A 27,522-nucleotide genomic window follows, 5' to 3' on the forward strand; every position below is an offset into this window, starting at 1 on the left:
TTTTTCAGAAGGTTTAAAAAACCAAAAAACCCCCCCCATTTTCCAGAGGGGGAGACAAAAACCCCCAAAAAAAAAAAAAAAAAAAAAAAAAAAAAGGAAAACAAAAAAGAAAAATCGCCAAATATGTGTTAGAGTGAGAATCAAGATAAATCTCCTCCTTCAGCTAAATAAAGACCTCTGACTCAACTCATCCAGTAAAACTTGCATACACACACAAAAACAAAATACCATCCTCTAATGTTGATGAAGCGGTTTTCTGGCCTCATGCCTTCCAAACACAACATGGGTAACTAAAAACATGACCTTTAAACATGGCTGAGGATAATATAAACTTCTCACAAAGACTGCAAATAAACCACAGCCCAGCTTCAAAAGAGTCAGAAAACTCTCAACTTGGGAAGAGTAAGAAAAAAAAAAAGAAAAGGATGGTGCAGAAAAGGAGACATTCAGCGTAACACTGTGCAAACTTTCCAGATCATCCTCCTATAATAAAGGGAGGATAACTCGTTTCTTTCTCTCACATAAATGATCAAGTTTTTCCTGTAAAGGCGTGTAAGTGACCAAACAGGGTTTTGGGTGACTGAGTGAACCCCAGACTGGGCCCCAGTTTCTTTTTCTTTTTTTTTTTTTACTTCCCGTTCTCTTCTCCCTCCAGTTCACCCCACACTTTTGTCTCAGTGAATTTGGAAGAAATGCAACAGCGCTGTTTATTACTGCAGAGCTTTCGGCACTCAAATATTTCCTAACTGAGGTCAACTCGGGACCCACAGCATGAGTTTTACAACTGCAAGAGCCAAGTCAACAACAATATGTAAACACATTTACAGATTAAAATGAAAGCATAAGTAAGAATGAAGTTTAAAAGAATTCAGATCAAAAGAAAAAAAAAAAAAGCAGAGCAGTCTACCCCCTCTGGCTTTGAGCTACCCTGTGCTGTAACAAAGCTTCACATCTGGCTTCTATTGAGGGACGGATTGGGTTGCACACACTCCTCTACAATTTGAGAACACACACTAAACTGCATGTGAATGAACACACACACACCATCTCCTTTGCTTACCGTTAAAGGCCGCCGGACATTATCTAACTTGTATGGTAACACATAACTTGCCTGAAACAACAATCAGGTTAAGTTGTTGTCCAAAGTGTGTTCATTGTTGATTTCACTGACGTGGTTTGACCAGAAGGCCATATTGCTGCACAAATGCACAAATGTTTGGATAATTGCTGCGAGTAAACAGCCAATTTGGCAGAGTAAATCAGCACTATGCCGAGTCTATTTGGGCCTTTTCAGAATTAATTTAACTCTTTCGGAGTTATTTCAACAAGACATTGAGTCGTTTTAACTTTTTCAAGTGTTAAAATGACCCAAATCTCTTATTGAAATAACTCAAAGAGTTAAATTACCTGAGAAGGACCAAACAGACTCTGCAGAGCGCCGATTCAACTCTGCAAAATCAACATAGATCTGGCTTAGTTGAATGGCATGTTTTCCTGGCTTCTCACTTTTAAACAGTGGCTAGGACAAGTTGGTCTCTAGCTCATATTTCTACACAAACACACACAAATACTTCAAGTACATTAATATTTGAGATGTCAATAATTGTAATGCTGACAACAATATTTTTTTTTTTTTTTTTGAAATCCCCTTCACTGAATGGATACTTTTAATTAAAGGATGGTTTTTCAAAGACCTTTTACTAACATAGGATGGGATTAATTTTACTTATCGTAAGGAAGGAAGTTTGACTGAAAAATAATTTACAAATGACTACCAATCTCCAAAGGATTAACAAAAAAAACCCCTCTTAACTTTAGAACAGTAAAGTTTCATCAAATAAGGAAACAATTACTTTCCAATCTGGCATACTAACACCACTTTTTAAAAGAAAAAAACTTAACATTTATTACATGTGTAGCTTATGTCTTACTCCCTGATGTTCTTTTAGTTTCCGCTCACATTTTGTTTGGTTCTCTCCCCAGTTTTAAATCTCTATTTTCCTATTCTATGGCCACACCTTTATCACTGAATTTTTTGCTGCCCACACCCACTCATGGCACCCTCGCTTTACTTTGTTGTTGTGCCAGCATCTGATGCCACTGGCTCTGCTACTACAACCCAAGAATTAAACCAGCCCATGCCGCCTCTGAGGCATGCAACAGAGATGGGGAAGATAAACAAATCTGTTGCTGAGCGTTGACACAAACACACACAGTGAAATGAGGGGAAATAAGCAAATAAGTCTCAGATGCGGCATGTGCCTCTGCCTAGTAGGTCTAAAACACATCTGTCTGAGAGAACAGGAGGCTGAAAGACCACCGTGTTTTGTGAGAGTGGGTACCTGCTTGTCGAGGTCCTCGCTTCCTCCTGAAAGCAGCACCTGACTGCAGCGCCTCCAGCAGGCCGTCCATGATACCAGTTTCATCACCCTCTGTAAAAAAAAAAATAAAAAAAAATAAACACAATGTCAGAAATGCATCAACAAATGGTAAGTTATCTTAAGTGGGTGAACATGGAAATGTCTAACTATTCCTCATTCAGAAAAAAACTACCTAAATCAGAGGGTTAGTATAAATCAACACCAGTTTCTGATCACTCATTTTCTTTTCAGATCACAAAAGTTGTTTTTGCTACATTATCTGGGTTGTCATTTTTCTTACTTGCAAATGCATACATAGAAAATGAATACATGTTCCCGACATGTGGTTTTCATTAACCCAGATAGGCAGTGACCCAGTTAAGCCGTCACTGCTAAAAGCTACATGGTTCAAAGTCTGAGGAAGCCATCTTCTGAAAATATATAAACCCCCAACTAAAGAGACACACCCCATAAAGCCACAAATTCTCCAAAATGCGTGTGTAATTGAGGCCTACATTTTAAATTTGTACCGACTGGATATAAATCTGGAGTTTGTGGATGTTTGCCTGTGTCATCTGTGATGGTGGGCTCTGTGTGTTTGTTTACATCCTGATCCTCAACACAGCCTCTGTGTCTGAGGACCATTACCAGACAAAGGTGCTTCATACCTTTGTCTGGTTATGGGGTGCCCACTGTGTGTGTATGCGTGTGTGTGTGTGTGTGTGTGTGTGTGTGCTCCATGGGCAGCAGTCGGGGGCAGAGTTTAGCACACAGACAGATGCTTTTAATTATGTCTCTCCGACTCTGAAAAGGGACGAAGGGTTCTGGAAAAGGGGCAGTAGGGCTGAGGGTTAAAGGTTTATGCAGTCACCTTCCCAACCCCCAAACACAGAGCACATGCCAAGCTCACACAAACACACAGCGTTTAATCCTGCAGTAAGCCATGCACCAGATGGTCTGTGGTGTCGCCTGTCATGTCTGAGAAAGTCTCTCTGCGAGGCTCACTCTCTGAGTCTTGCATGGTTCACATACACCCCTCAATGTCCAAGAGCTGGAACTGCACCAAAGGAGCAGAAAAAGAAAACAGACTGCAGTTTTCCTCTTCAGGGTGAACACATCTGGCATATTTCCACTTACGCTAATCACATGGTTTGCTTAAAGCAGTCGTGGAGGCACAGAAACACACAAACCTACTTGTGAAAATAAACCGGAGGCACTTCTGAGGTCAAACAGTAAACTGTCTGTTTACTAGATATGCTTTTCTTGGTCTCAGGAAACACCCAAAGAAAACTAAAAAAGATGTAGCGAGCCCATGCTCTCTTGCACTTTGTTTTTCCAGTTACAGCTGACAGCATGCAGTATTGGATCCTTTAAACTGACAAAATAAAGAAAAAACTAAACACTTGAACAAAGTTCAACTTGTTAATAATAAAGTTCTAAAGTGTGAAAACTTTCCAGGATTCAGCCACATTGTTGTAGAGATCATGGCAAGTTAGTCAGGATTAATGTAGATAATTATATATGTTTAAAGGAATTTGTTTTGTGATTAGGTGTTGGGGAAAAAAAATGCTTCTTAAGTCAATGTGGCCAAAGCTAAAGCATCAAAAACAAGGTGGCTTCTCGTACATGAACAACAGTGCATGAAACGGAGAAGCGGCACTTAGAGCAACTAAGATGGTAAGACGGATTAATTGGTGCAATAGCATTAGAGTGTGAGTTTTTAAAGCTGCCTATCTGGATCGGATCTGCTGAAACCCACACACACACAGGCATGTTCCTGTGCAGCAAATACACCCACCCACTTTTCCCTCCTCTCCACCCACACGTATCCTCATACACATTGCACAGGGTCTTTTGTGAAGCAACAGCACCTCTAGTGGATGTTCACACAGTTGCTAATGAGAATATTAATGACATAATTTACTAAATGAAGTAGACTGTAAACAAAGAATATGACATATTGAGAAAAACACGACAGCTGAGAGACTGAGACAGGATTTTTATTTTCCTAATGTGCTAAAACAGAATCCCTCTTTCACAGCATCCCAGTGTGAGGCAAGCCAGGCTTATCCCATTTCATCCTCTCATATCTCATGCTTTTCTCCCATCTTCATCTTACCCTCTTTTCAAAGCGACAACAACACAGCCTAATCCGCAGCAAACCATCTGCTGCTGCCCTGCTCTCCTCCATCCCCTCCCCCACACACCTCATTGCTGCTCTGCTCACTCCATGTGTGGAGTGCGAGCACTCCCAGTGGCAGTTCCCATACCAGCACTTGAATTTGTTCAAACCTCCCACCCTTTATGAGAACACGCAGCCTCCAACAGCCTTTTGCGGACACCACTGACATCTAGTTGTAAATATACGGTACAGCAGCAGTCAGATCTAATGAGTGCAAACGTCACATTTGAAGTCCAGATGGAGAATGTGAACCTTTGGGTGTGCCATCAAACTCCTGACCCTGTTCACCATCCTGACCCTCCAGGACCTTCAGATATAGTCAAAACACATGATTAGAAAATGTAAGTATGTGAGGTGCTATAGCCTTCACAGACTCCCTGAAGAATGAGCCATTCATAGCAGCTCATAGAAACCATCATCATGTGTTTAAACACGTGCATACTGAGGCACGTAGGAATGAGAAGGCCACAAACTGCAAACACACACTGACCTTTTTCCAGGGTTTTTACAAGCATTTGGGATTTGGCATTTACGCACAGAGACCAAAAAAAGACATAAGTGAAATCATGAGATAGTGACAGTATGTGAGCAGAGAGGAGGAACAAATAAAAGCAGAGAGATATCAGCGTGTTAAAGGCCAGCTGCTGAAAGGACACTTTGTTCAACTCAATTTTAGTATGAGGGTAATAAACAAATGCAAAACAAAGAGCAGGTGTGCAGACATCAGACTGATTTGTGTATGGTTGAATTCAAATAGGGGGTGTCGAATGACTCCAGGCTACAGGCCACCTGTATGTAAATGATCCCTCACTCACACACTTTTGTGCTTATCTTTCAAGTTCTAAAAAGTTACTATAGTTTGAGCCTCCAGAGGATGACCATGAAATGTAATCACTATCAGCAACAAATGTTTCAAGTTTTTCAACATGGATGAAACAATATATCCAGAAAAGTGCAATTTGAATGAATGGCAGAAAAATAAATAGGAGTCAGGAAAAAAAAGAAGAAAAAAAAAAAGACATGCCAGATGGGACATGGAGGAGAAGGTCAAACTCCATAAAAAAAACTTTTGTTAAGCTACAAACACAAAAAGAAACAACTCATATTAACCATCAGAGTTCTTTTTAGCACATGAGCAAAGCAAAACAGAATCAGTCACTAGATGAAATGCACTGAGGCTGTAAAAAGTTTGACCCTGAAAGTGCAGAGTCTCTGGAAAACCCAAATGGAGCCAGAAAGAGGAGGAATGTACTAAAAGTAGGTCACAGCCTGAAAGAGGGGGAAAAGTCTCTGTGCATAAATGTGTGTCTGCAAGGCAGGATTTGAGTGCCAACTCTGTGCATGCAGGGATGAGAGCGGTGGGTTGTATTACATGGGGCAATACGCTAAGAGCATTTTTTAGCATCAAATAAAAGGCTGGAAATCTGTATATGCTGATAAAGAGATTTAAGTTGCTTTTTTTAAAACTACATTTCTTTCATGAAAGAAAATCCCCCAAAACTTTAGAGGCGTGAAACAGGGTCAAGCAGTTACTTGAATCCACCTCCGTGTCCTCACTTTATCTGAAGCTTCATTGTTCGTTGCTTCAAAACAAGTCATCAACATCAGATTAACTCTGGTCTATAAATACGGAAGGCTTCATCATCTGCACACAAACATTTTACACAGAAGTGTGGACTCTGACTGCCCCCAACTGGAATGTGAGAGAAATACAAATTGAGAGATGTGGATTGTGTGAGTCTGCTTCAGTCACAAATGGGTAAAAACAAATGGCTCTGCAGTCATGACCTGCGTTGATGTCGGGAAGCTGGCTTCTTTTCAGTTTCTCCTCTTTCTCCTTCTCTGCTTTTTCTCTAGCCAGCTTGGCCTTCCTGATCTTCTCTTCAGCTTCCTTCCTCTTCTGGTTCTCTTTCACCGCTTGCTGTAAGGAGGAAGAAAACAAAAACACAGCAAATATAACTAAGACAGTGCAACTGTAGAAAGAAGTATTTCAAGTTTGTGAATCATCAGTAAAAGATGCATCTGGAGAGAGTGTGAAATGTAAATAAAACTTCAAAAGCAGAGACTGATGGTTACAACCTGTTGCAGGTAAAACAAGTAAAAGGTTCCCGAGACAAATTTACTGTTAAAACACAGAATAAACTGACATGATTGAAGTCTGGTTTTAATTGCCTGTCATCTATAACATATTTCAAACTCCATTTCTACACACCATCTGTAAAGATTTCAGTATTTAAACTAAAACAACCATTTTTTTTCCCCCAAGCACACACCTGGAACATGGTTATGAAGTTGTGGAGGTCTCCAAAGAACTCCTCCACTGACATCTTTCTTGGATCAAAGACAAAGTAGTCTCCAAGTTCAGTGTACTGCTTCTCCATATTTTTATGCATCCCATCCAGTTTCTCATACTGTTCTTGAGCGTAGGTTACAAAACTGTGAAAACATACAGTTAAGGTACATAAAACTCACATCATAGTCAGCTGGTCGTTGAAATAATACAAAATTAGTTGTGTTTTTTTCTTATAAGAATACTGGTGTTATATCAGATAGACAAAGGATATAGACATCTTGTCCACAAAATGGTCATTTTCATTTTGTGCAGGAGGGAAAGTTTCCAGATCTTTCTGTAGGCTTTTGATCTGACGCCCCATTTGCTCCAAATTCTTCTGAATTGTCTCTGCAGAAACTGCATGACAAAAGAAATATGTCAAGACTGTAATATGACCACATCAAATTGCATTAGAAATATTCAATATATGCTAATAATAACAAGCTTTAAGTACTGAAATCATTCTCACACATTTCTGACTATGGATGTACAGCTGAATCATCATTTATAAGTTATATGGCATTTAAAATCTCAAAATATTTATTACATAAAGATTACAGTAAAAAAAAAATGCAGCCTCATCCATCTTAAATACACGTCTTGAAGGTAAAACCAGGTGAAGTGGATAGGTAATTGCTTAAACTGGATTAGATTAAAGGCTGAGTGTCCCATTTACCTCTGCTGGCCTTTTCCACATGAATAAGCTCTTCAGGAAATTTCATGACATCAGGATGCTGCTCATTGCAAACATCGGCAAGAAAGTGGAGCAGTGTCTGCTTCAGATCAGCTGACTTGGTGTCGCGCAGCTAATGGAAAACAGAAAAGATTTTTAAAAAGATCACATGGGAAAATCAATCCAACATCAAATGTTTTCTGCTTTCCTAAGTCTGACTATGAGCGTCAAAGACAACAGGATGTAGACACTGAAACCAGATAAATTACTTAACACACTATTACAATTTTGAATATTTACTATCACTATCAATGAATTGTATAAAATTATTTGGCTGATGAAATTAATGCCAAATTAGTGTTAGAGACATGACTATTATTCATATCTCCAGAATTTTAGTGCATTGCATCTTATGTGATGATCTGAGAAGTGTGGCATGCATGTGTATTCTGCTCCCTTCATTATCAAATATAGAGCTAAATCCAGAGCTGATTAGGATCTAGATGATCCTCATCGGCAACATGTTTCTTTGGATGGACTTTGCAGAAAAATAAATGAGTCAAAAAAAAAACAAAACAAAACAAAAAAACAGATGACATGTCAAATTCAGTTGCAGTTAGACGTGAATTTCCCCACTTAGGGACAATAAAGGTTATTTCTATTTTCTTAACTTTTGTTCTAGATGCAAATGCATCAGTTAGAGTGGCCGAGTCCAAGCCCAGACCTAAATCCAAATGAGAATTTGTGGCAAGAAATTGAAAATTATGTTTATATATTTGGGAGACGTCTGTTATCTAAAGCAACTTACAAATGAACATATAACAATTCATCTAAAATTAAAGCTAACAATAAGCTACATAGAAGAAAACTAGTTAGGCTTGGTTAGAGGTAGCAGGATGATGGTGCAGGAAGAAAAAAAAGGTGTATTGGGAAGTGCAAAAAGAGATGTGAAGTACATCGGGTAAGGAAGCATGGGATATGTTTTAGGGGGGAGATGCTTCTCAGTTTGAATTCTCAGTAGGTCATTTCATGTGGAAATGGGGCAGAGAAAGCCAAAGCTATTCATGGCTTTAATTGCAGAAAAAGTGGGTTCTGCAAAGCACTGATATATAAATTGATTCCACACTTTTCAGTTCTTTTGTTGATAAAAAAAATAATTTGTGTTGGTTTATGACATCAAAAAGAAAATGCTAGTGGGTGTAACATAACATGACAAAAGGGGTATTAACAGTTTTGCAAAGAAAGCACAATGCATAACAGTCCATTATTCAGGTCATTGTTCAGTATTTCCACATTAAAGTCCTCTTGAGGATAAGTATCCATTTCCCTCCTTAATAACATATCTATTCTTCACCTTGCACAAATAGGATATGGAGAAGCCGAATGCGGCTCCATTTCGAGAGCCGGAATTCATGTAGTTCCCAACTAGAAGGATGATCTGCAGCAGCTTGGCAAATGTGTTGCTATTCCTGAGCTCTTCACAGGCAGCCGTCACAGCCACCACATCTGGCTTGATGTTGTTCTGCTGCTCCTCAAACTGCAGCTTGAACTGGATGGCCTGAAGCCGTGGCATCAGTCGCTTCACATTGGACATCTGGAGAAACCAGAGTATGGAGGATTAGAGGGCCCTTCTTGGTGCAGTGGTTGCCAGTATGTGAATGAGTGTGTGTGTTAACACAGATGTGAATTAGTAACAGTCGATCTAAGACAGCTGAACAATACAAGCTTTCTTTGGGGGCATGAGAATATTTTGTGTCCCCGTACACTGGCAGTGCTCAGTCTCAACATTTTAAATCTCGGTTGATGTCAAACCAATGTTCCTGGCATGTTTGGGCTCAGTCATCGCATATATATACATGTGAATTAAACTAGTAGGTCCAGAACATTTGGATACTTAAACCAGTTGCCATTTAGGCTGTTCACAAAAACAAAACAGCTTTGTATAATTCAGTAGACCCCAGTATTCACGGTTAGGGATCACAGCCGCTCTGAATAGCTAAAACCCAGAAATACATGAGACTCCCTCTGAAAACGTTTATATCTGCTTATTTTAAGAGTTCAAACACCAAATATACCTTAATATGTGGGAATATGCACATATCTTGTGTTTCATATTTATTTGCATTTGTGCGTGATGACAATTTCTTACCACTACTCCAAACTGTTCAGACTCAGCCAGATCGTCGTACTCATCCTTCATCTCTCCAAGAACACTTAGCTGCTCAGGACCCGGAAGCTGTTTTATCAGGTTCTATGTGATACAGAGACCAAAACGGAAGATTAAATTCATGTATGCCTGAAGCTACTACTTTACTAATGCATGTCTGACTATTTATAAAATAGACTGAGACATGGAGAAAATAGAAAATTAATTAAATGAATAAACATGTAGAGTTTAGATTCCTATATAACTGCATCCTGTTGTATATAATTTTTAAAAGACAAGGTAACTTTCTTTTAAAAATATAAAATAAAACCTACAGAGAGATGTAGCTTCCCCCTCTTTGTTTTGACTAAGAGGGAAAGTTGCATAAAAAGTGGAAACCTAAACATAACCTTTGACCTCTTTGGTAGACTGATCTTGGTACCTGAACCATGGACTCTGTGAGAATCTTCTCATTGACTTGTAAGATTGCATTCTTGATCTCCTCGTAAGGAAGACGGAATGACCCCAGGAAAATCGCTACGTGAATAAGACACAATGAAAAACATTGCCTCATGAACAAAAACAAAAGAAAATACTTCTACATTATTGTTTTTTTTTTTTTTCTGTATAAGTGACTTACAGAGATTCTGTGAGGACTTCGAATCAAGAACCTTTAGCTCCTTCACCTTCTTCTTCTGTGTCTGTTTTTCCTGTCCACCATCCTGGTCTTTTTTAACTGGAGAAGAGAAAAGAAAAGAAGAGGACATTCAAACTTTCTTGTTCATATAAGGCGACTGTGGGGCCTCAATAGGTGTACAATAAGTATTGCTAAAGGATAAAAACCGCTAGATTAATATGCATCACAATGCCTGTGTGATGCATATTAAAAGTGACAGCGTTGGTACGGCCTTTGCCGTTTTCACTCTCGTCCAACTGTATGATGTCACTGAGGTGTTGGATTTTTGTTTGAGCTGCCCCGGGTAATACCAAACTAACATGAAATGGCTTAAAAATGTGGGTAACGTCTCCGTTGAGCTTGGGCTTTTTAAACGTGGCCAGACATCTGCTTACTGTGGGGCATTCAGAGATTGCATTAAACTTATGCATCTGCACACACACACACACACACAAACACCGAGAAGAGACACTTTAGATTAACTGGTTCTGACAAGGTCAGAGTTGTGACTGTAAGGATGTGTCAGTGTGGGGGTGGATATGAACTGGATGAGAATTAGGAGTGAAAGATGAACAGTCACGTGGGCTTTGGTCACATAACAGCTTGCTGTTTCCAGGCACATTGGGTCTAAGGTCAGCAGAGTTCTGGATGTCACAGAACTCTGCTGACCTTAGAGTTCTGTGACTAAGTTCTGTGAACAGCAGGAACAGCTGTCCTGCTGTTCCTGTCAGGAAATATCTAATCAATCACTGCTTATTAATTTATGATCACAGAACTGACCACGCCTCAAAAGTTTAAGGACTCAAAGTAAAAACTATTAAGCCGCCCATGCTTTTCTGCACCAATGATGATTTCTGTGATGATAAAAAATGGCTGATCTCGCATCTAAGTTTTGGTTTATCGCTAAGTGAGTAGATGAGAGCGGCTTTATGGGGAATTCTGCCACCACACACAACATTTTAAGCGTGAAGGCCAGAATGTAAATGCTAGATGAGGACACAATTTAGATTCAAATTGAATATCGATGACATGATTTTAAACCATCTCATGTTGGGACTGAATTCAGGCCAGAATGTTTAGGTGGTTAAATGTTGTCATGTACTTTCTCTGTTTTAAGCTCTTTAAACTGACCTTAGAACTAGTTCTTGTTAAGTGAGAACTTCTAGAGCACTGCTGGTCAGGATGACCCTATAGCTATCCTTTATGGTGCTTCTACACCATAATGTAAAGTACTACTAAAGCAAAGTATTGCAACTTGTACAAAAAAAAATCTATTTTCACTTGTGTTATTAGCAACATAACACCAAACCTGCTTTTTGTGCAGCCTATATGCATTAATTTCTTCATTATCATGGTGCACAGTTTATTGAAGAGGCCTGATTCAAACAGTGGAAGTGTCAGCAGTCACTACACAGTCACATAATTGCCACAGGATAACAACTCTATTCATCCACTGATCCATCCACAAGTCCGGTCAAAGAGTCCTCTGTCAGAATGAGAGACAGCAGTCAGTTCAACCGTCTGTGAACTGCCAATGGTCCTAATGAGGACACCATGTCCTCATTTAGACACACACACACACACACAGAGAGAAGAGTGTGTCACTGGGTTTAAGATCTTTTGCCTCAGCAGTAGCTTCCACTTTATAAAATTAATCTCAGAGATAACAAGAACCTTTCAACAAACAATTTTCATTGTTTTAGTATATTTGGGATTATGAAAACAGCCACCTGTGTGCATGATTACCATATAAAGCACTATTGTGTATCCAATACTTCTCAATCCCTGCAGGAAACTAAGACAGGAAGGTAGCCAATATAGACACAGGATAGGAAAATCCACACATCATTGAGGAAATAACATCTTTGCACAAACACATAGCCACAACAAGCCACAGCTGAACATATTACAGGAAGAGGAGAGATGAGATTTAAAAAAAAATCTATGTCTCTAAACCAATTTTCACTTCTACAAGACACAAAATTGGAGACAAAGCATTTCTACAAACAGAAGTAGGGAAATTTACATAATTCAACAGTAACCATGTTTCAGCAAATCTGTCAGAAAAGTAAAAACTATAGCTAGGCCTTTTGCAACAAGCAATAAGTCGCATGATGTATTAAAACAGGCTCAACAATTTCCAATTCCATGACTTGTCCATTTTCTCCCTCTTTCTACCAAAATTGGATGACAAAAAGTTTTCAATTTGATTAATTGATGTAAATTAGCATTATTTTTGAAAGACAATTTTGTTTAAAAAGACTTCATTTTTTTCTGTTTTATTTATTTTGAATATTTAAAAAATGTCTCTTCAGGTCCAGTGTTAAATGTTCATCAGAATTTAATGTTTATTAATCTTTGAGAATGTGCTGTTACATTATATTACTTTAAAATACTCTCCAAACAGCAATATTATACTCCGTCGCAATAACTTCTGGGACAATTTATTATCCAGCAAAATGTATTATTGTGAGAGGCCTAACTATACACCACAGACTTAGGATAGTACAAAATCCCTCCGAGCAGGACTGGTGACCCAGAGGAAGCATCATGTCAGTGGGTCAGTGTGTGTGTCTCAGAGAGAGACAGAACTGAAGCATATGTGTGGATGTACAGAGCTAAAGCTCGGGCTGCGCTTTAGCCAATAGAATCAGCCTGAGCTGTGTTGACATCATAGTTGATTCATAAAATGGGGTCTGGTGTGCAGACTGTAAAATGGCTGCTCCGTGGTGTCTACATGTACAAGGGCTTTTCATTTATGAGCCGATGGCACCTCTGGCGGCGACTACAGAGCACTGCATCCTGTTACACTTAGTCATAGTGGGGGAGGAAAGAAAGATGATGGAGGCAGAACACATGTCTGACCAGACGCGCGCGCACACAAACATTTCCAGCACAAAACAACTGTGGAGAGTTGAAAACACATGACAGAAATGTTTTTATAGTCTGTTTTGTTTATAGTCAACGAAAAAACAGGTTTTATTGTAAAAACAAACCAATTTTGCTTCAACACAGGCGGACACACAATCCTCCTTTCCTGGAACACCCCCACCTTCTTCTCCCCTCGACAGCTGCTTGGCATCGTGTGTCTGTGTGTGCGTCTGCGTGCGTGCGTGCGTGCGTGTGTGTGTGAGTGTGCATGTGTGTGTCATGGTAGAAATTCTTCCATTGCTGACATCTGCTTTTAATTATGTGGAGAGACCAAAAAAATGCAGAAAGTTGAAGAAGACATGAAAAGGAGGGGGGGGTTTCAGCAGAATCAAGTCATGATGGGAATTTTGTCAATACGTAACAAACTGTGCGTCAGTGTTTGTGTGTCCGCCTGCACAAAGAGGAGTCTGTTTATCAGTTAGTGAGCTCAGAGTGTGTCCTTCACCCCATTTCAGCTAGCTGTCCATTCTCATTCCCTCACTCCTTAAAAGGACAAAAATGTGGAGTGGAGAGAGTGATGTGTAGCCAGGCTTAGTTGAAACATAAAAGAAAAAGAAATGTAGAAAGAAAAGGAGGGGTAGAAAGAGAGACGAACAAAGAAATTAAAAAGAACGTAAAACTCTTTCATATCTGGCCAAGCTGAACCTAAAGCATGCACTCAAAAGAAGTTTCATCCCTCTTTCATAAAGCAAAACCTTTGCTCCTCACTATGGCTTTTTCAGCCTTTTCATGTAGCCTATTCATCCTCTCATCACCACTCCCTGTTTGTAAAGCCCAGTGGTTTATTTTTAACCCACTAAAAGCTTACAGATGATGTGTTTCATTGTATATTTGTAGCATCAAGAGTTTTCCATGGGCCCCCTTGTGGCACGATGGAAGAAAACACTCACATTAACTTTATATAATACCAAACTAACTTTTTCCATTCTGAATTCCAGGTCTGGAAGCTGTCTAAACAGAAACTGAGAAGAGGGAGTTGAGTTTAAACATCAATATTCCTGAGCTGAAAAGTTCTTTGGGGGGAAAAAAAAAAAAAAGCTTCTGAATGTGTTCCAGAGAAAGAAAAACACACATACATACACAGATCCTGTGCCAAATCTTTGGTATTTCATGGAAACTTATAAAGAACTTCACATAGTTTTGGTTTAGAAGTGTAAAACTATTAAAACTGAGAAGAAAGACAAAGAAGAAACATTAAAAAAATAAGGGGAAAAGCTGCTCTTTGTGTCAACATGGCAGACAGAGAGACAGCTGTTGCTCTGGTCCCTTTAAACTTTAAACTTCCATTCTGTCACTCTATATAGAAGTGTTGGTGTTGCGACGTAAGAGTTTGACAGGAGAAGAATAAAGGAGTTTCCAGGGTAACCTGAAGGCTGAAAGAGCCCCTTCATCCTGTTTTTCCACTGTGAAAGGAAATGAGGAGAAAAGATTCCCGACAGTGTGTGCGTGCGTGCATGTGTCCACGGGCACGCCATTGTGTGAAAAGCACCAGATGGCAGGGTGGGGCAGTGGGGAGGGGGACTGGGCAGGATGTGGGAGGGCCAGGATGCGGGGGGACGTCATATGGGAGGGGCTAGGACCTTGCTCCCTTGCGCTCCCCTGGTGCATGAAAAGTGCAACTGCAGGTGAAATTTGAACAAATGTTTTTATTTATTATAAAACAAACTAAAAAAAAAAAAAAAAAATGTTTCCTGAAAAAAATAAGTGTCCTTCTAATTGATCAACCCCACCTGCTCGATGAAACAAAAACTTTTACTGCAAAAAAAGAAAAAATAAATAAAATTACCAAAACAATTTTACCCCCAATCCTTTGCAGTGTTTTACTAGTTAGAAGATAATAAATATTTTTTTTACATAGAACTGAGAATGATTTAAATAGGTTTTGTTGTTGTTTATAGAAAATTAAAATTATAGAGATGTAAACTGATAAACGTTAATAATTATACATGGCCAATGATAGTACTACTAGTAAACTGTAACAATGATTATAAATTTAAGTAAGTTTTGTTGTTTAAAATAAATGAAAATTGGTAAAAAAAAATAAATAAAAATAATAATAATGAAAAAATATATATAAAAAATGTATACAAAGAAGTACAAATCTGCAAAAAAAGATCCTAAAGAACTTCATTTTGCCTTCATTATATTTGGACTTTTCGTTATCAATGCCAACTGGAAAAAAAAATGTTTCAAGTTATTTTTAGTCATTTTTTTAATAGAAATTATATAACAAGGAGGAAGAAAGTGTGGGCTTTTACAATGAACCCACATTTCATGTGTGGAGTCACAGTGCCCTCTAGTGGTCATACAGCTAAACTGCATCTCTACAACAAAAAGCAGACAAACCCCTACACATATACCATTTACCATTAAAAAAAAAAAAAAAAAAAAGGGAAAAAAAAGTTCAAACAGTGCTTGTGCAATGGTGATTCTGGAGGCTGTCGGAAGGCCCACGATTCGGTCGGTTGGTTTGTGTTTGTATGGATGTGAGGCTGTTAGTGTTGTTCTCCCAGGACCAATATGACCTCTCTGTGCTCTTTTGGCCATGAAGGTCTTCGGTGATGACGCACACATGGCACGTAGCAGCATCACTGATGAGACACACAAACTTGCACACCCGAGTATGCCACCTGCATAACTGATAAGGCACACTATGGTTGACACATCGACACAGCACTACCTTGAACTTGAATTTCAAGTTGCTGAAACCACACAAACAGCCAATAAATCCCCAAAGCAAATAACAGAAGATACAGAGCCCCCCCCACCCCCCGGTGTATGTGTGCACTTACACACACACACACACACACACACAACACAGAGGGAGAGGTGAATCGCTATGGTGTGCTTATTAAATCAGTCCTATATCAGCCAGTCTCCTTGGGACATCAGAAAAGATTTACTACAGCAATTACACTAGCTAATTACAAGGAGGAGAAAGGGAGGGAGTGTGGGAGAGCTACAGAGTGTAGAAGAAAATCAAATCACAAGGAGCGAGTGCAAATAAAGGTGTGAAAACTGAGACCACGAGAAAGCAAATAAAAGGGGAAAGAAGTTTAAAGGACAAATATGATGAGGAAGTGACCTTGAAGCCACCTGCAACACCAGAGCCTTTTTATGCAGTCCACAGAAACAACAACAAAAACACAAAGACTCATTGTTCAGAAGCCCAAACCAGCTGTGAGTGAGTGAGTGACTCACTCACTGTGTCCTTCTGTGGTGCTATGGTGTTTGTTATTCAAAGTGTGAATGCCCTTGATGCTTCTCTGGCCTTCACAGCACAGTGCTCCCTCTATGGAGAACAGAGTGAATTACGCTATAAACCAGGCTCTCTGGTAACCTGGGTATCAATCAGGTCTGATCCTTGTTTCTTGCTATGGAATGACATTTACAGGCACTGTACACGTTGTGTGCATTTCACTGACCAATGAGACTTCTTACAGAGAGTTATGTAAGGAGGTCAGAATGACTTAAGAATAATGGTTGCAAAGGAAGGACAGAGCATCATTGTTTCTGTGTAGGAGGCTCTTAGATCCTCCAATCCATTGAGGTCAGGCTTAGGAAGCGCAGCTAAATGCTGCTCAATGCCCAGGCCAGTTACCTTGTAGCATATCCTCACTGGCAACATGTACTATCCATAACGACAGCTGGTATGATACATGCACAACCATCCATGCAGTCTCATTTACATGAGCAGAGAAGTAGAAATGAAAACTTAAAAATTGGATTTCCATCTCAATTAAAAAGTTAGATGAACTCCAACACTAGTGCACCCCAAGAGGCACATTTGCCCTGGGCAAAGGGGATTAGGTACAGCACTCCTGTCAGCTCTCAAATATTCATTATTACCTTATGGAAAGATAGCAAAGTGAGTGGGAACTAGAAGAAGCAAGAAAAAAAAAAGAGAGGGAGAAGGATGAATACATGATAGAGAGCTCGATGAATACAAGCAGCGCTGACTTATGGAAAGCAATATAGATGAAAGGAGGACAGAGAAAAATGGAGGTCTACACGGTGTCATGCCATAGAGGACAGTTAAAAGCGTGTCAGAGCGCTGGTGCACAATCATCCTGTTAATCCCTCAGTTTCCATCCTGTCGTCTGCAACCATCCATCCTTTCTCGTATTTATCTCTGCTTCAGTGATGAGGACAAAGGAAAGCACTCAATCATTTGCCCACCCTTCCTCCCTCTTCCTTTTCTCTTGGTCCCTCCAGGCAAAGCTGAGAGGCCTGATTAGCAATTGTGACTTGACCGCATGGTGAAAAAGACGCCGTGCATAAGCACAAATTTGTCCACCGACACACAATTGTGACAAGGAGGAGGACAAGGGCCAGTTTTGCCAGGTCTGATTATCCCTTGAGCAAGACGCACAGAGGAAAAGGGGGTTGGGGGGAGGAAGTGGGGAAATTTGCCATTTTTAATGTCAGTCATCACCCGCAGGACTTGCACGTACAGAGACTTGAGTGTCTGTCTGGAGGCAAAAATATTGAGTCGTTTCTGCTGCTTGCCGTTAAGTTTTTTTTTTTTTTTTTTTTGTTCTCTGGGAACATTAATATAATGAGGCAAAGGAAATGAGAGGAGTGGAAAAAAGGAAAAAGACAAAAAAGATGTGAATTAATGATAAGTATCCATGTCGAGAAATTGCAGAAGAGGCAGAGCTGAAGGAGATGCGGACAAAAAGGAAGAGAATAAAGATTAGGTTATTCAGTCAATTTAATACCAATAAAGAAAAAGAAATTAGAGCCTAGTTTAAGGAGGACTGCAACAATTGCTTTGATTAACAGAGAGAAATGACTCTATACGCATGCAGCTGACATCATTTTTTAGACCTTTCAAATGCGTTTTTACACTGATATTTAAATGGATTTCTTTTTAATTATGACCAAGATTCGACTTTCAGTAATGCTACGGCGGTTTCGTTAAAGTGCATTAATTTACGGTTAACAATCAAACATTGTTCAGATTTAAACAAAGAGCAATTTTAAAATGCACTCCAACTAACTTACAATGAATTTTAGTCCCTACAAGTCGTTTAAATTTGGATTTGGCCACTTCATGAAATTATCTTTGGCAGACTTCTTTTAGCTCCTTCTGACTGGTTGGGAAGTGCAATCCTCACGTCTCTCCACAGATGTTCTCCAGGGGATTCATGTTTGGGCTTTTGGCAGCCCACTCAAGGACAGTCAAGTCCTGAACCCACTCCAGTTCTGTCTTGGCCATCTGGTGATTGCAAAAGGTCATCCCAGTTTCATTTTGCACACTCTGATGCAGGTTTTCCTTGGAGAACGTGTGCATCTGAATGCTCACTCCATCCTTTGACAAGCCCCTCATAGCATGACGGTACCAAAATGACTCTTTAGCGCAGAGATATTAGCCAGCCGACGAGCAGCGCCTAGGGTTTGCCAGATACTGTCCTTGAAACAGTTAAAGATTTGTCTCTTCAGACCAGAACAGCTTTTCCTTCATGCTCTCAGAATCTTTTTAAATGTCACTCGGCAAACTTCAAGCATCATATAAGCCTTTTCTCCCCCACACAAGTGGTTTCTATCATGCCACTAAAAGCCTAAATGTTGAAGTGCTGCCAAGATGGCAGACCTTCTGGCAGAGGACTTCTTAGGTGCTTTTAGAGAGACTGTCAAGTTATTGGTCACCTCCTTGACAAGGCCCCAAGGCTCTGCTACTCAGTTTGGCTTAAAGACCAATGTTATTAAGAGTCTTGGTGGTTTCAGACGTACTCACTTCACAGTTCACGTAGTACTTCACAGTTACTACCATACACACCATAGATATAATTTATTTATTTATTTATTTATTTTTTTATCCCTGGATTAATCTATTTGCAGCCATAAAATGCAGCTGAAGTCCATGTAGTTTCTAGACTTGGTTTTCATTTTTAAATGTGTGTGCCAGTTTCAGCAACAATGTGTTATACACCTGAAGATACACAACATTATTTATTATGCTTTGAAAATCCCAATCTTGTTTATCAAAAATAAACTTCCTGATTGAGTGAAAATACGTTGAAATTTACATTTTCCAGAGGTAATAAAATGACTCATTAAATATCCATCAGATAGGCTACATCTCCAAAGTCACTGTCAAGACCAAAATTATTATCACTTTTACAGTCATTGAAATAAATTCCTCAAAATAATTCAGTTTTAACTTCATTGCCCTGCCTCAGCAATAACCTCCCTTTGTTTTTGCCATATAGTTTTAAGGCTCCAGGTAGTTTTAAAATTCAGTAATACCAAAAGATGAAACTAAGAAGCCGGAAGCAATGAGAGCCACAAGCTGGCAACCTGCACCTCTACTCGAGAACTTCAGAAAAAGTTTACTTCATAATCTACTGGGATGCTGTACCACTCCAAGTTTGTGAAATTAGATTTAACTTCTTTGGAAAAGAAGTAACAGCTCACAAAAATAAACTACACAGGAGAAAATGATATTTAAACTGGGAGATGGATATGTGAATTCTGTCCTCGAACATCTGTCTGCTGCCCTCTCCCAGGAATTGGCTGCTGTTGGGGCAAGATGGAAAAAAAAAAGAAAAGACAGACAAAAACACAAACAATCACAAAGGATTCACAAAAACACACACCTAATCCCTCCATGTGCTTAGTGAGCCATCAGGGGACATGTTGCCAATCAGACAGCTATGTGATGTTGGCCGAATGAAAACAATCAAGGAACAACACACAATATGGCTCAGAGAATGTGCTTATGAGCACAAGTGTTTGCTTGACTGAGTTCAGGCTGGCTTGCTGTGCTCACCTAATGCATTCCTAGAGGCAGTGTGCAAATATGCAGAGATTTTTTAAAGTTTTCTATAAATGAGAAAATATCGAAGGGAAGTGTAACGTAATGTTCAGGGGGAAAAAAAAAGAAAAAAAAAACACAAGCCATTGTTTTAGGGCTCACAGCAGATCTAAGGTCTCAGAAAAATTATGTCAGGATTATCTTTAAGGTTAAACCTACTGGAGGACATGTGATTTATTTCATTTATTCAAAGCATGACTGCATATTCTCTACAATTGACTGTGATGATTTAAAACAGTACCTAAAAAGCTCAAGGCAGAGCTGAAATTCTAAAGTACTCGACTCCGGTTGGCAGGAAACCAACCTGACCCAGCCAAAACATAGTGAAACAGAATCTGGTTTTTATTATTTACCTGCTGTTTATACAGGGCCCCACATGAATGTGTGTACGTCTACCCAGCTACCGTCCCTATCTCCGTCTTGTCTCTGCTTACAGCTCAGTGAGTGTGTCAGTTTGCATTGGCCCCCTTTAGAAGCTACTCGGAGATGGCAGCACCATTAAAATTTAACCCACTATCTCAACACTCACCACACGCTGACAGGAGAGGGTGAGAGAACAGCAGAGATGCTCAGCCAGGATACACGGGGATGTGTTCTCTAACCAAAGATAGGGGCGCGTACAACCCCACATGCACTCATTCCACAGGAATCAGTCAGATGTGATAGCGAAAGATTGGAAGCGATGGAGTGAAAGATCCTACACAGATGGAAAATAAAGAATAAGATGGAGCAGATTATCGCTCGAAAACCACACGCACGCTTGCATAATGTTCAGGCGGCTATGGAAATGAATGGCATCAATTCACCAGAGGAAATAGAAAATGTGTATGGACCTTACATCCTCATCAGTCTGCACTATTCCACGCTTTGTATTGCTTTCTTCCTCATCAGCTCTAGCTGCTTATTCCAACTCATGTAATCCCTCTTTGGTTTTCCTTCCTCTTTGTTCTATTACTCTTTTTGGTGGAACATTTCTGGCACTTGCCTTCCTTATTTTCTACACGTATAGCTTTTCCAACTTGATCCCTCCCTTGTTCTGGTCTGTTCTTTGTTTTTCTCACTAGACAGTGGGACAGCAGACGGTGTTAGGAGGTCTATTGTCTCTTAATTAAATGGCAAGGGAAAAGGAGGACACTGCTAACAAGGGAACACACATATGGTCGCTCTGTTTAGTTATGAGGAACCACGCTGTTTGCAACAGTAAAGTGCTTACACCTAGTCATATTACCTTCAAAAACTTTAATATATTTTATCAGGATTTATGTAATAGACCAGCACAAAGTTGGGCATACATTATGTTTTGAAGGATCAATACTTCACAAAACTTTTGACAAATTAAACTAACAAGTTTTATGTGTACATTACACCTGCAAGTCAAGTTATCCAGAGACTGAAATGTTCACTCATTCGTTTTCATTTAAGTTCAGTCAGATTAGACAGAACATCTGAGCAACTTTTCAACTTTTAACAAGGATTGTCAGTTGGATTTTGGTCAAGACGTTGACTAGGCCACTTAAGTTCATGAATATACTTTCACCTGAACCACTTAATTAGATTACCTATCCCTGCAAAGGAACAGCTTCCCTACTGCATAATGCTGCCACCACCGTGTTTGAAAGTGGAAATTGAGTGCTCTGGAGGATGTAGGGTTTCCACATATTTGTTTCCAGCCTCAAAGGAATAAATAATTTAGTCAAGGAATGAAAGGATAGGAGGAAGGAAAGAAGTATAGAAGTAGGAAAGATGGGAAGGAAAGCTGATAAAGAAAATAAGGAAATAAGTACAAGAAGGAGGGCAGAAATGAGTATATGAAGAAGGAAGGGAGGAAATGAAGAAAGAAAGGGCAAAAAGTAGGGACTTAGGACAAAAGGTTGGAAGGACAAAGAAAGAGTGAAGGAAATAATGGCACAAGTAAAGGAAAACATGAAGTATAAAAGGGAAGCAATGACAAAAGAGTAAAGGTAGAAGGAAGTCGACAAGAAATGAAGGACAAAAGGTTAATAAGAAGGACAAAGGAATGGTGGAAGGAAGGATAACATTCAAACAAGGGAAAAAAGCTTAAAGTCTGGAATCTCAATATTTCTCCAGCTGAAACACTGAAATATACTTCCATACTTCCCCAAACAGCATGTGAATTCCAGGGATGTGCACTATTAGCTTTCAAACACAAGGGACTCTGCTTATAGGGCTAACAATTAATTTCAGTCTCTTCAAAGCACCTTTTTGTTTGCTTTAGCTACATGTAATGTAGCAACCTGTAAAGAGCACTTCTTAAGATTTTGCCTCAGAAACGGTTTTCAGTTTTCCACTTGTCCTTAAAAGTGGAAAACTTTTAAGGACATTTATAGGGCTAACAACTTTTAAACTGAAACTTTTAAAGTTTCAGCCCACTTTAAAGCCTGCTGAAACTTTACCCCTGCTGTCTGTTGTGTTCCTTGGTCTTCATGAGGATGTTTGTTTTCTAAAAATCTTCATAGAACAGCTGTATTTACATTAATTTACTGTTTTACTTTAGAGGTACAGCAATAAAGGGGGCTAAATACAAATAATTTTTGCCTAAAATCCCAATAAAATACACTAAGATTTGTATTTGCAAGAAGTTTAGATGGTATGTATGGCCACAAACAATAACAAGAGATGCAAAAGACATTACACTTTGCTAGAAACTTTTTTATAAGAAGGCAAACAAGTCAAAAAATGTTTCATGCAAGAATTCACCCAAACAAAAAACTGAGAACCTGCTTACCAAGAACCAGAGCAACAGGCTCTGGTGAACACCACTGCCCTCAGGTTTCTCCTTCTTACTCTTTTCAACTAACGCACAAGATTTTTTCCTCTTTCAGACATTGCAACACCTAATCAGAGGATGAGGACCTGAAAACTGCAGGGCCAGGACTCAATCAGCTAGCGCAATCAGACACAGGACACACACAATCACCCACATTCTTCCACACCCACACACACAGGATGACACACTCATAATAAGCCTTGTGCTGACGGACGAGAGGAAGGCCATGATATTATTCAGTCTGCCTCATCACCACTGTAACAAACACAGATACATGCGCGCACAGAGGAGGCGGGATGGAAGCAGCTATTTTGAGAGTGCGTGCGTCCATTCTCTGCGAAGGTGACTTTGGGCTGGCTGGAGTGGTAATTGGGTACACATACCGATGTTTTTTTTTTTCCTTCCTTTTTCTCTTCGTCTTTCCAGCATTCGCTCCAAACTCTCTCTTGCCCCCCTCTCCTTCCCATCAACCTCCCCTCTCTGCCTCAGTTCAGCCCCTGAACGTGATTACACTTCCGACATGACTGAGAGGTGAAGAGGGAAGAAGTGAGAGACTGATAATTGACTTGGAAAAACAACAAGGGCAGAAAACCACATTAAACACTGATGGAAAACAAAAAACCAACAACAACAAATGTGCAGACACACAGCATAGATATACGACCCTCCGGCCACCGTAGAATAATTTACACATTTATATTATACATCTCATTTACTTAGCAGAACAGTGAGGTAAAGCAGAGGAAAACACACAATGTCACCCAGACTGTCACCCTGATCTTTCAGTGCAGACGCATGCAGACACACACACACACACACACACACACACACACACACACAAACAGAGTGCAATGGCCATCTCATTTCCTCAGACAAGTGACATTTCCCTCTCTCTCCTTTTTCAGTTTCTCCTTCTCTACTCCGTCACTGTGGTGACAAAATTAGCATTCCTTTCCTTCCTCTGCTTCTTTCCTCCCTCGATGCCCGGACAAGAGGTGAGGACCACAGGGACAGAAGAACGAAGACAGAAAGAGGAAAAAGAAGAAAGATGGGAATAAAAGAAGACATTAAGAGAGATGTGGAGACAAACAGGAGAGCTGAGTGTGATACGCAGAGGAAGACCAGAAGAAGCAAGAAAACCTAAAAGAAAAAAATCATGTTGTGGACAAGATGCAGACTTGGGGAGAGAGTAAATGAGGGGGAGAAATATCCCCTCAAGGGATTCATATCACCATGACAACCCCTTTCTTTCTCCTTTGCTGTCCGGTTGCACAGTGAACTCCTGGATACTTTGGCAAACCAGCTAATAGTCTTGGTGAATTAACTTGCAATAAGAAGTTCCAACATCCTTTAAATTTGATAATCTTTATTCAAGATCCATAAGTTAACATCTGGAAATTAATTGTGAGGGTATTTACCTTGTCTGAGTATGCCCTGTGCTTGTAAGGAGGTGGATAAAACAGGCTTGGTGAGGATAAAGTAGTATTATTAAAAACCAGAGACAAAGCCTTGGTTGTAACTACAGCAATAACTTTATATTGAGCAAAAAATAAAAAATAAATAAAAATGTGGATGTGAGACAGAAAAATAAAATTGACCTTAAAAAAAACCTGAGATGGGAAAGATATAATCGAAGACAGGGTGGAGGGAGATGGAATGAATTCGATTATGCCAAACTGAACGTAGCAATGAAAAGAATGGGGGGGAAAGTGAGAGAAAAAGCAATGGGGAAACAATATTGGACAGAGCTGATTGTGGGGGTGGGCCGGAGGGACAGAGACGAAGCAAAGGAGAGGGATGAAGAGAGAAAGAGAGGGAACCGAAGATTTCTAATCAGAACTCTGAAGAACAAAAATAATAAGGCTGCCTGACAGCAAACGTCAGCTCAGGGAGGGGAGGCGATTGAGAGAGGAACAGAGGACGACAGAGGGGCTAAAAAAACCATGGAGAGAAAAGAAAGGTAAAGAATAAAGAACAAAATGAAAGAAAATCTATGCAAAAGCTTGAGTTGTACTGATGGAGACACTTCCCCATCGGTGCTCTCCCCACTAAGAGGTAATACAATCTTTGAGATGCTAAGAAGCAACACATCACCAGGAAAGGAGAAAAAAATATTCCCCATCTCCCACTGCAGGGAAAAGGATCTGCCAGGTCAGGCAGGTGAATCCTCATATGAGCATGTTATACGTGTGCGAGTATTACTTGTGTGTAGCTGCACTAACATCAACTGGCTGGCTGCGAAATGTTGCCCTTGAGTCAACCTTGGCTGCTGTTTCACTCAGCTCCAGAAAAAAAGGGGATTCATTTCTAATCAAAAACTAATTCCTTTACTTTGATGTTACTTTTTTTGTTTTAAATGAGATAAGAATCTTAATGCTTTTCTGAATTCTTGTACGGTTTTAACTTAAGCCTTTGAGTTCATCCTTTGTTATCCAAAAGAGGTACCAAAAATAGCAAACCCACACACAAGTATAGTGAATGAAAGAGCCAGCCCTTTCTAGAAGGATTTCTTTTATAATCATATACTAATAATGTTGAAATTATCAAATTATTCACATCATCTCAAAACAAAGGGGAAAAACTAAATAATCCATGTAAATGAGCAGAAAAATGTTTTTAACAGTGAACAACATTTTACACCTAATAGAGGGGAGCATCTATTTCAAAATCAAGAGCTGGGAAAGAAGGATGTACAACTACAAAAATGGCAGTCTAACCTTCCTGAGTAAAACTAAAAAACTCCAATGTAACATTTAAGAGTCTCTCTTGTGTTATAGGCATTGCAGTTGGTCATTACTTGAAATTAATATGTGCTTAAAAATGGACAAAAGACATTAAGCTTGGTATTTCTGCTCAGACAAAAATCCACATGGCGACTACTCCAGTGCAAGCAGAGAAGTTGCAAAACTCATTCAAATTCAACATGTGAGTCAACTCAACGCTACAATCATCCTGGTCTAATAAACGGGCATAGTGTCTGCCCTGCTTTCAAGGGTAACACTGCTGCTGTATTATAGCTGATGGACAGCAATTGCAGAACTGCCGAAATGTTCCAGGTGGATTTTTCACTCTACAATTTTCCTTTCTCAAGCACAAGTAAGTCAATATTTAAATAACCCTCTGATAATAATTGTTTGATTCAGAGTCTACTGCACTGAGAAAATTTACGAGACCCACCGCTGAATACAGAGCAGCAGAGGGTGAGCGGGGTCAGAGCGTACCTTTACATTCCCTACTGGAAATATCGCTCAGATTATAACTGAAATACTGAATCAGAAGTATCTCAACTTTGAAACCCATTTGAAGCCCTCCATGGTGTCAAAAAGCCATGGCCAAAGTCAGCAGTGAATAAAATAATATATGCAGGATGTCAAGAAGAACATAAGCGATGTGAATATTAAAAAGAAATCAAACTTTAATGAGTTAAACAGTTCTTCCCAGATAACCCTAGGTCAATGGGAAAAACCTAAGGTCATTTAAAAGTAAAAACTCTATATATTTACTAGAGTGAGATAGAGCATCACATCCGCTGAGGCAGTTCCGCTCATTATAAACATATTTATTGCTATAAATATTATAATCCAGAAAAGTCTGTTCTAAACTGCTGCTGTGCCAGCTCTTGGAGCTGCGCTTCATTAATCAAATTGTTTCTATTTCATGCAGCCATTGGCTAGTTACTGGTTTCAAGGTTTTCAAAAGTTAAAATCGTTTGTACAGTTTAAAGGCTGTTTCACTGAGAACATGCCAGACTGATTTATTTTCTCTAACAGGAAGAAGCAGAGAGTAACATAGCGCTGCCGGTCAGCTGGCTGAAAAAAAAGGCCCCGACACTTTCTGCTTAATTACAAGAAAGAATACAGTGAGGGTGTATTATAAGAATCCAATATCCTTGCCAAATTACATAGTTAACTAGATATTTGACAAAAATGTGCACAGTAAGTCCAAAGTGCTCAATCAATTGAAAAGCTAAACTGAAAAAAATAAGCATATATATATGTACACACACACACACACACGCAATTATTTCATCCAACACTGCAGAGTTTCACTGAAACTGCAGAGTTTCACTGAAACTGCAGAGTTTCAGACTACCAAATTGAAGCTTGGAGCAGCTAACCTGAGAAATAATAGCTGTTTAAACAATGAGTTGCTGCTGCAAGTAAAAAAAAACAAAAAACAAAAAAAAAAACTCTGTTACATGACAAAGAAAGTATGATGCAAAATTCCTAGAAACACTGAAATTGAATACGTGTACTGTGTGACACATTTGCAGGTTCTTGTTTACACCGTTTACAAATGGTAACTTCCCCAATTGAATCTAGAGGCTACACTTCCAGCACTACAAGCACATTTAGTTTAATGAGTTGCAATAAATTAAATACTTTTATTGTATTTAAATGGCAGCTGACAGGAATCCACCTGAATATATTTATAAGTTTTGGACAAATTAAGACAAACATTACTATAGTGTTTCTGATCTTTATTAGAAAGAACCCTTTGTCTTCCAAAAAATGTTGTTTTTCCACAGAAATTAAATTTATGTTTTAATAGGGATGTTTACAAAAATTGAGGATTAATACTGCCCTTTTTTGGTATTATGAAAACATGCATTTA

The 27,522-nt window shown here is 39.4% G+C and overlaps 1 protein-coding gene across 2 annotated transcripts in view; it reads right to left on the reverse strand.

Annotated features, from left to right (window-relative positions):
• Positions 1 to 27,522, reverse strand: part of diaph1 (diaphanous related formin 1) — a 100,271-nt gene that overhangs the window by 9,228 nt on the left and 63,521 nt on the right. For both annotated transcript variants that reach the window (XM_015037028.1, XM_015037027.1), the window contains 9 exons: positions 10,334 to 10,429; positions 10,136 to 10,230; positions 9,697 to 9,798; positions 8,902 to 9,141; positions 7,551 to 7,680; positions 7,107 to 7,231; positions 6,816 to 6,980; positions 6,331 to 6,463; positions 2,343 to 2,432 (listed from right to left, as the gene is read on the reverse strand). In XM_015037028.1, the coding sequence (XP_014892514.1) occupies positions 2,343 to 2,432; positions 6,331 to 6,463; positions 6,816 to 6,980; positions 7,107 to 7,231; positions 7,551 to 7,680; positions 8,902 to 9,141; positions 9,697 to 9,798; positions 10,136 to 10,230; positions 10,334 to 10,429 (1,176 nt within the window). The remainder of the gene's footprint in view (positions 1 to 2,342; positions 2,433 to 6,330; positions 6,464 to 6,815; positions 6,981 to 7,106; positions 7,232 to 7,550; positions 7,681 to 8,901; positions 9,142 to 9,696; positions 9,799 to 10,135; positions 10,231 to 10,333; positions 10,430 to 27,522) is intronic.

This window comes from Poecilia latipinna, unplaced genomic scaffold (assembly GCF_001443285.1).
Source record: "Poecilia latipinna isolate Pla-1442-1.1 unplaced genomic scaffold, P_latipinna-1.0 Scaffold388, whole genome shotgun sequence".
NCBI lineage: Eukaryota > Metazoa > Chordata > Actinopteri > Cyprinodontiformes > Poeciliidae > Poecilia > Poecilia latipinna.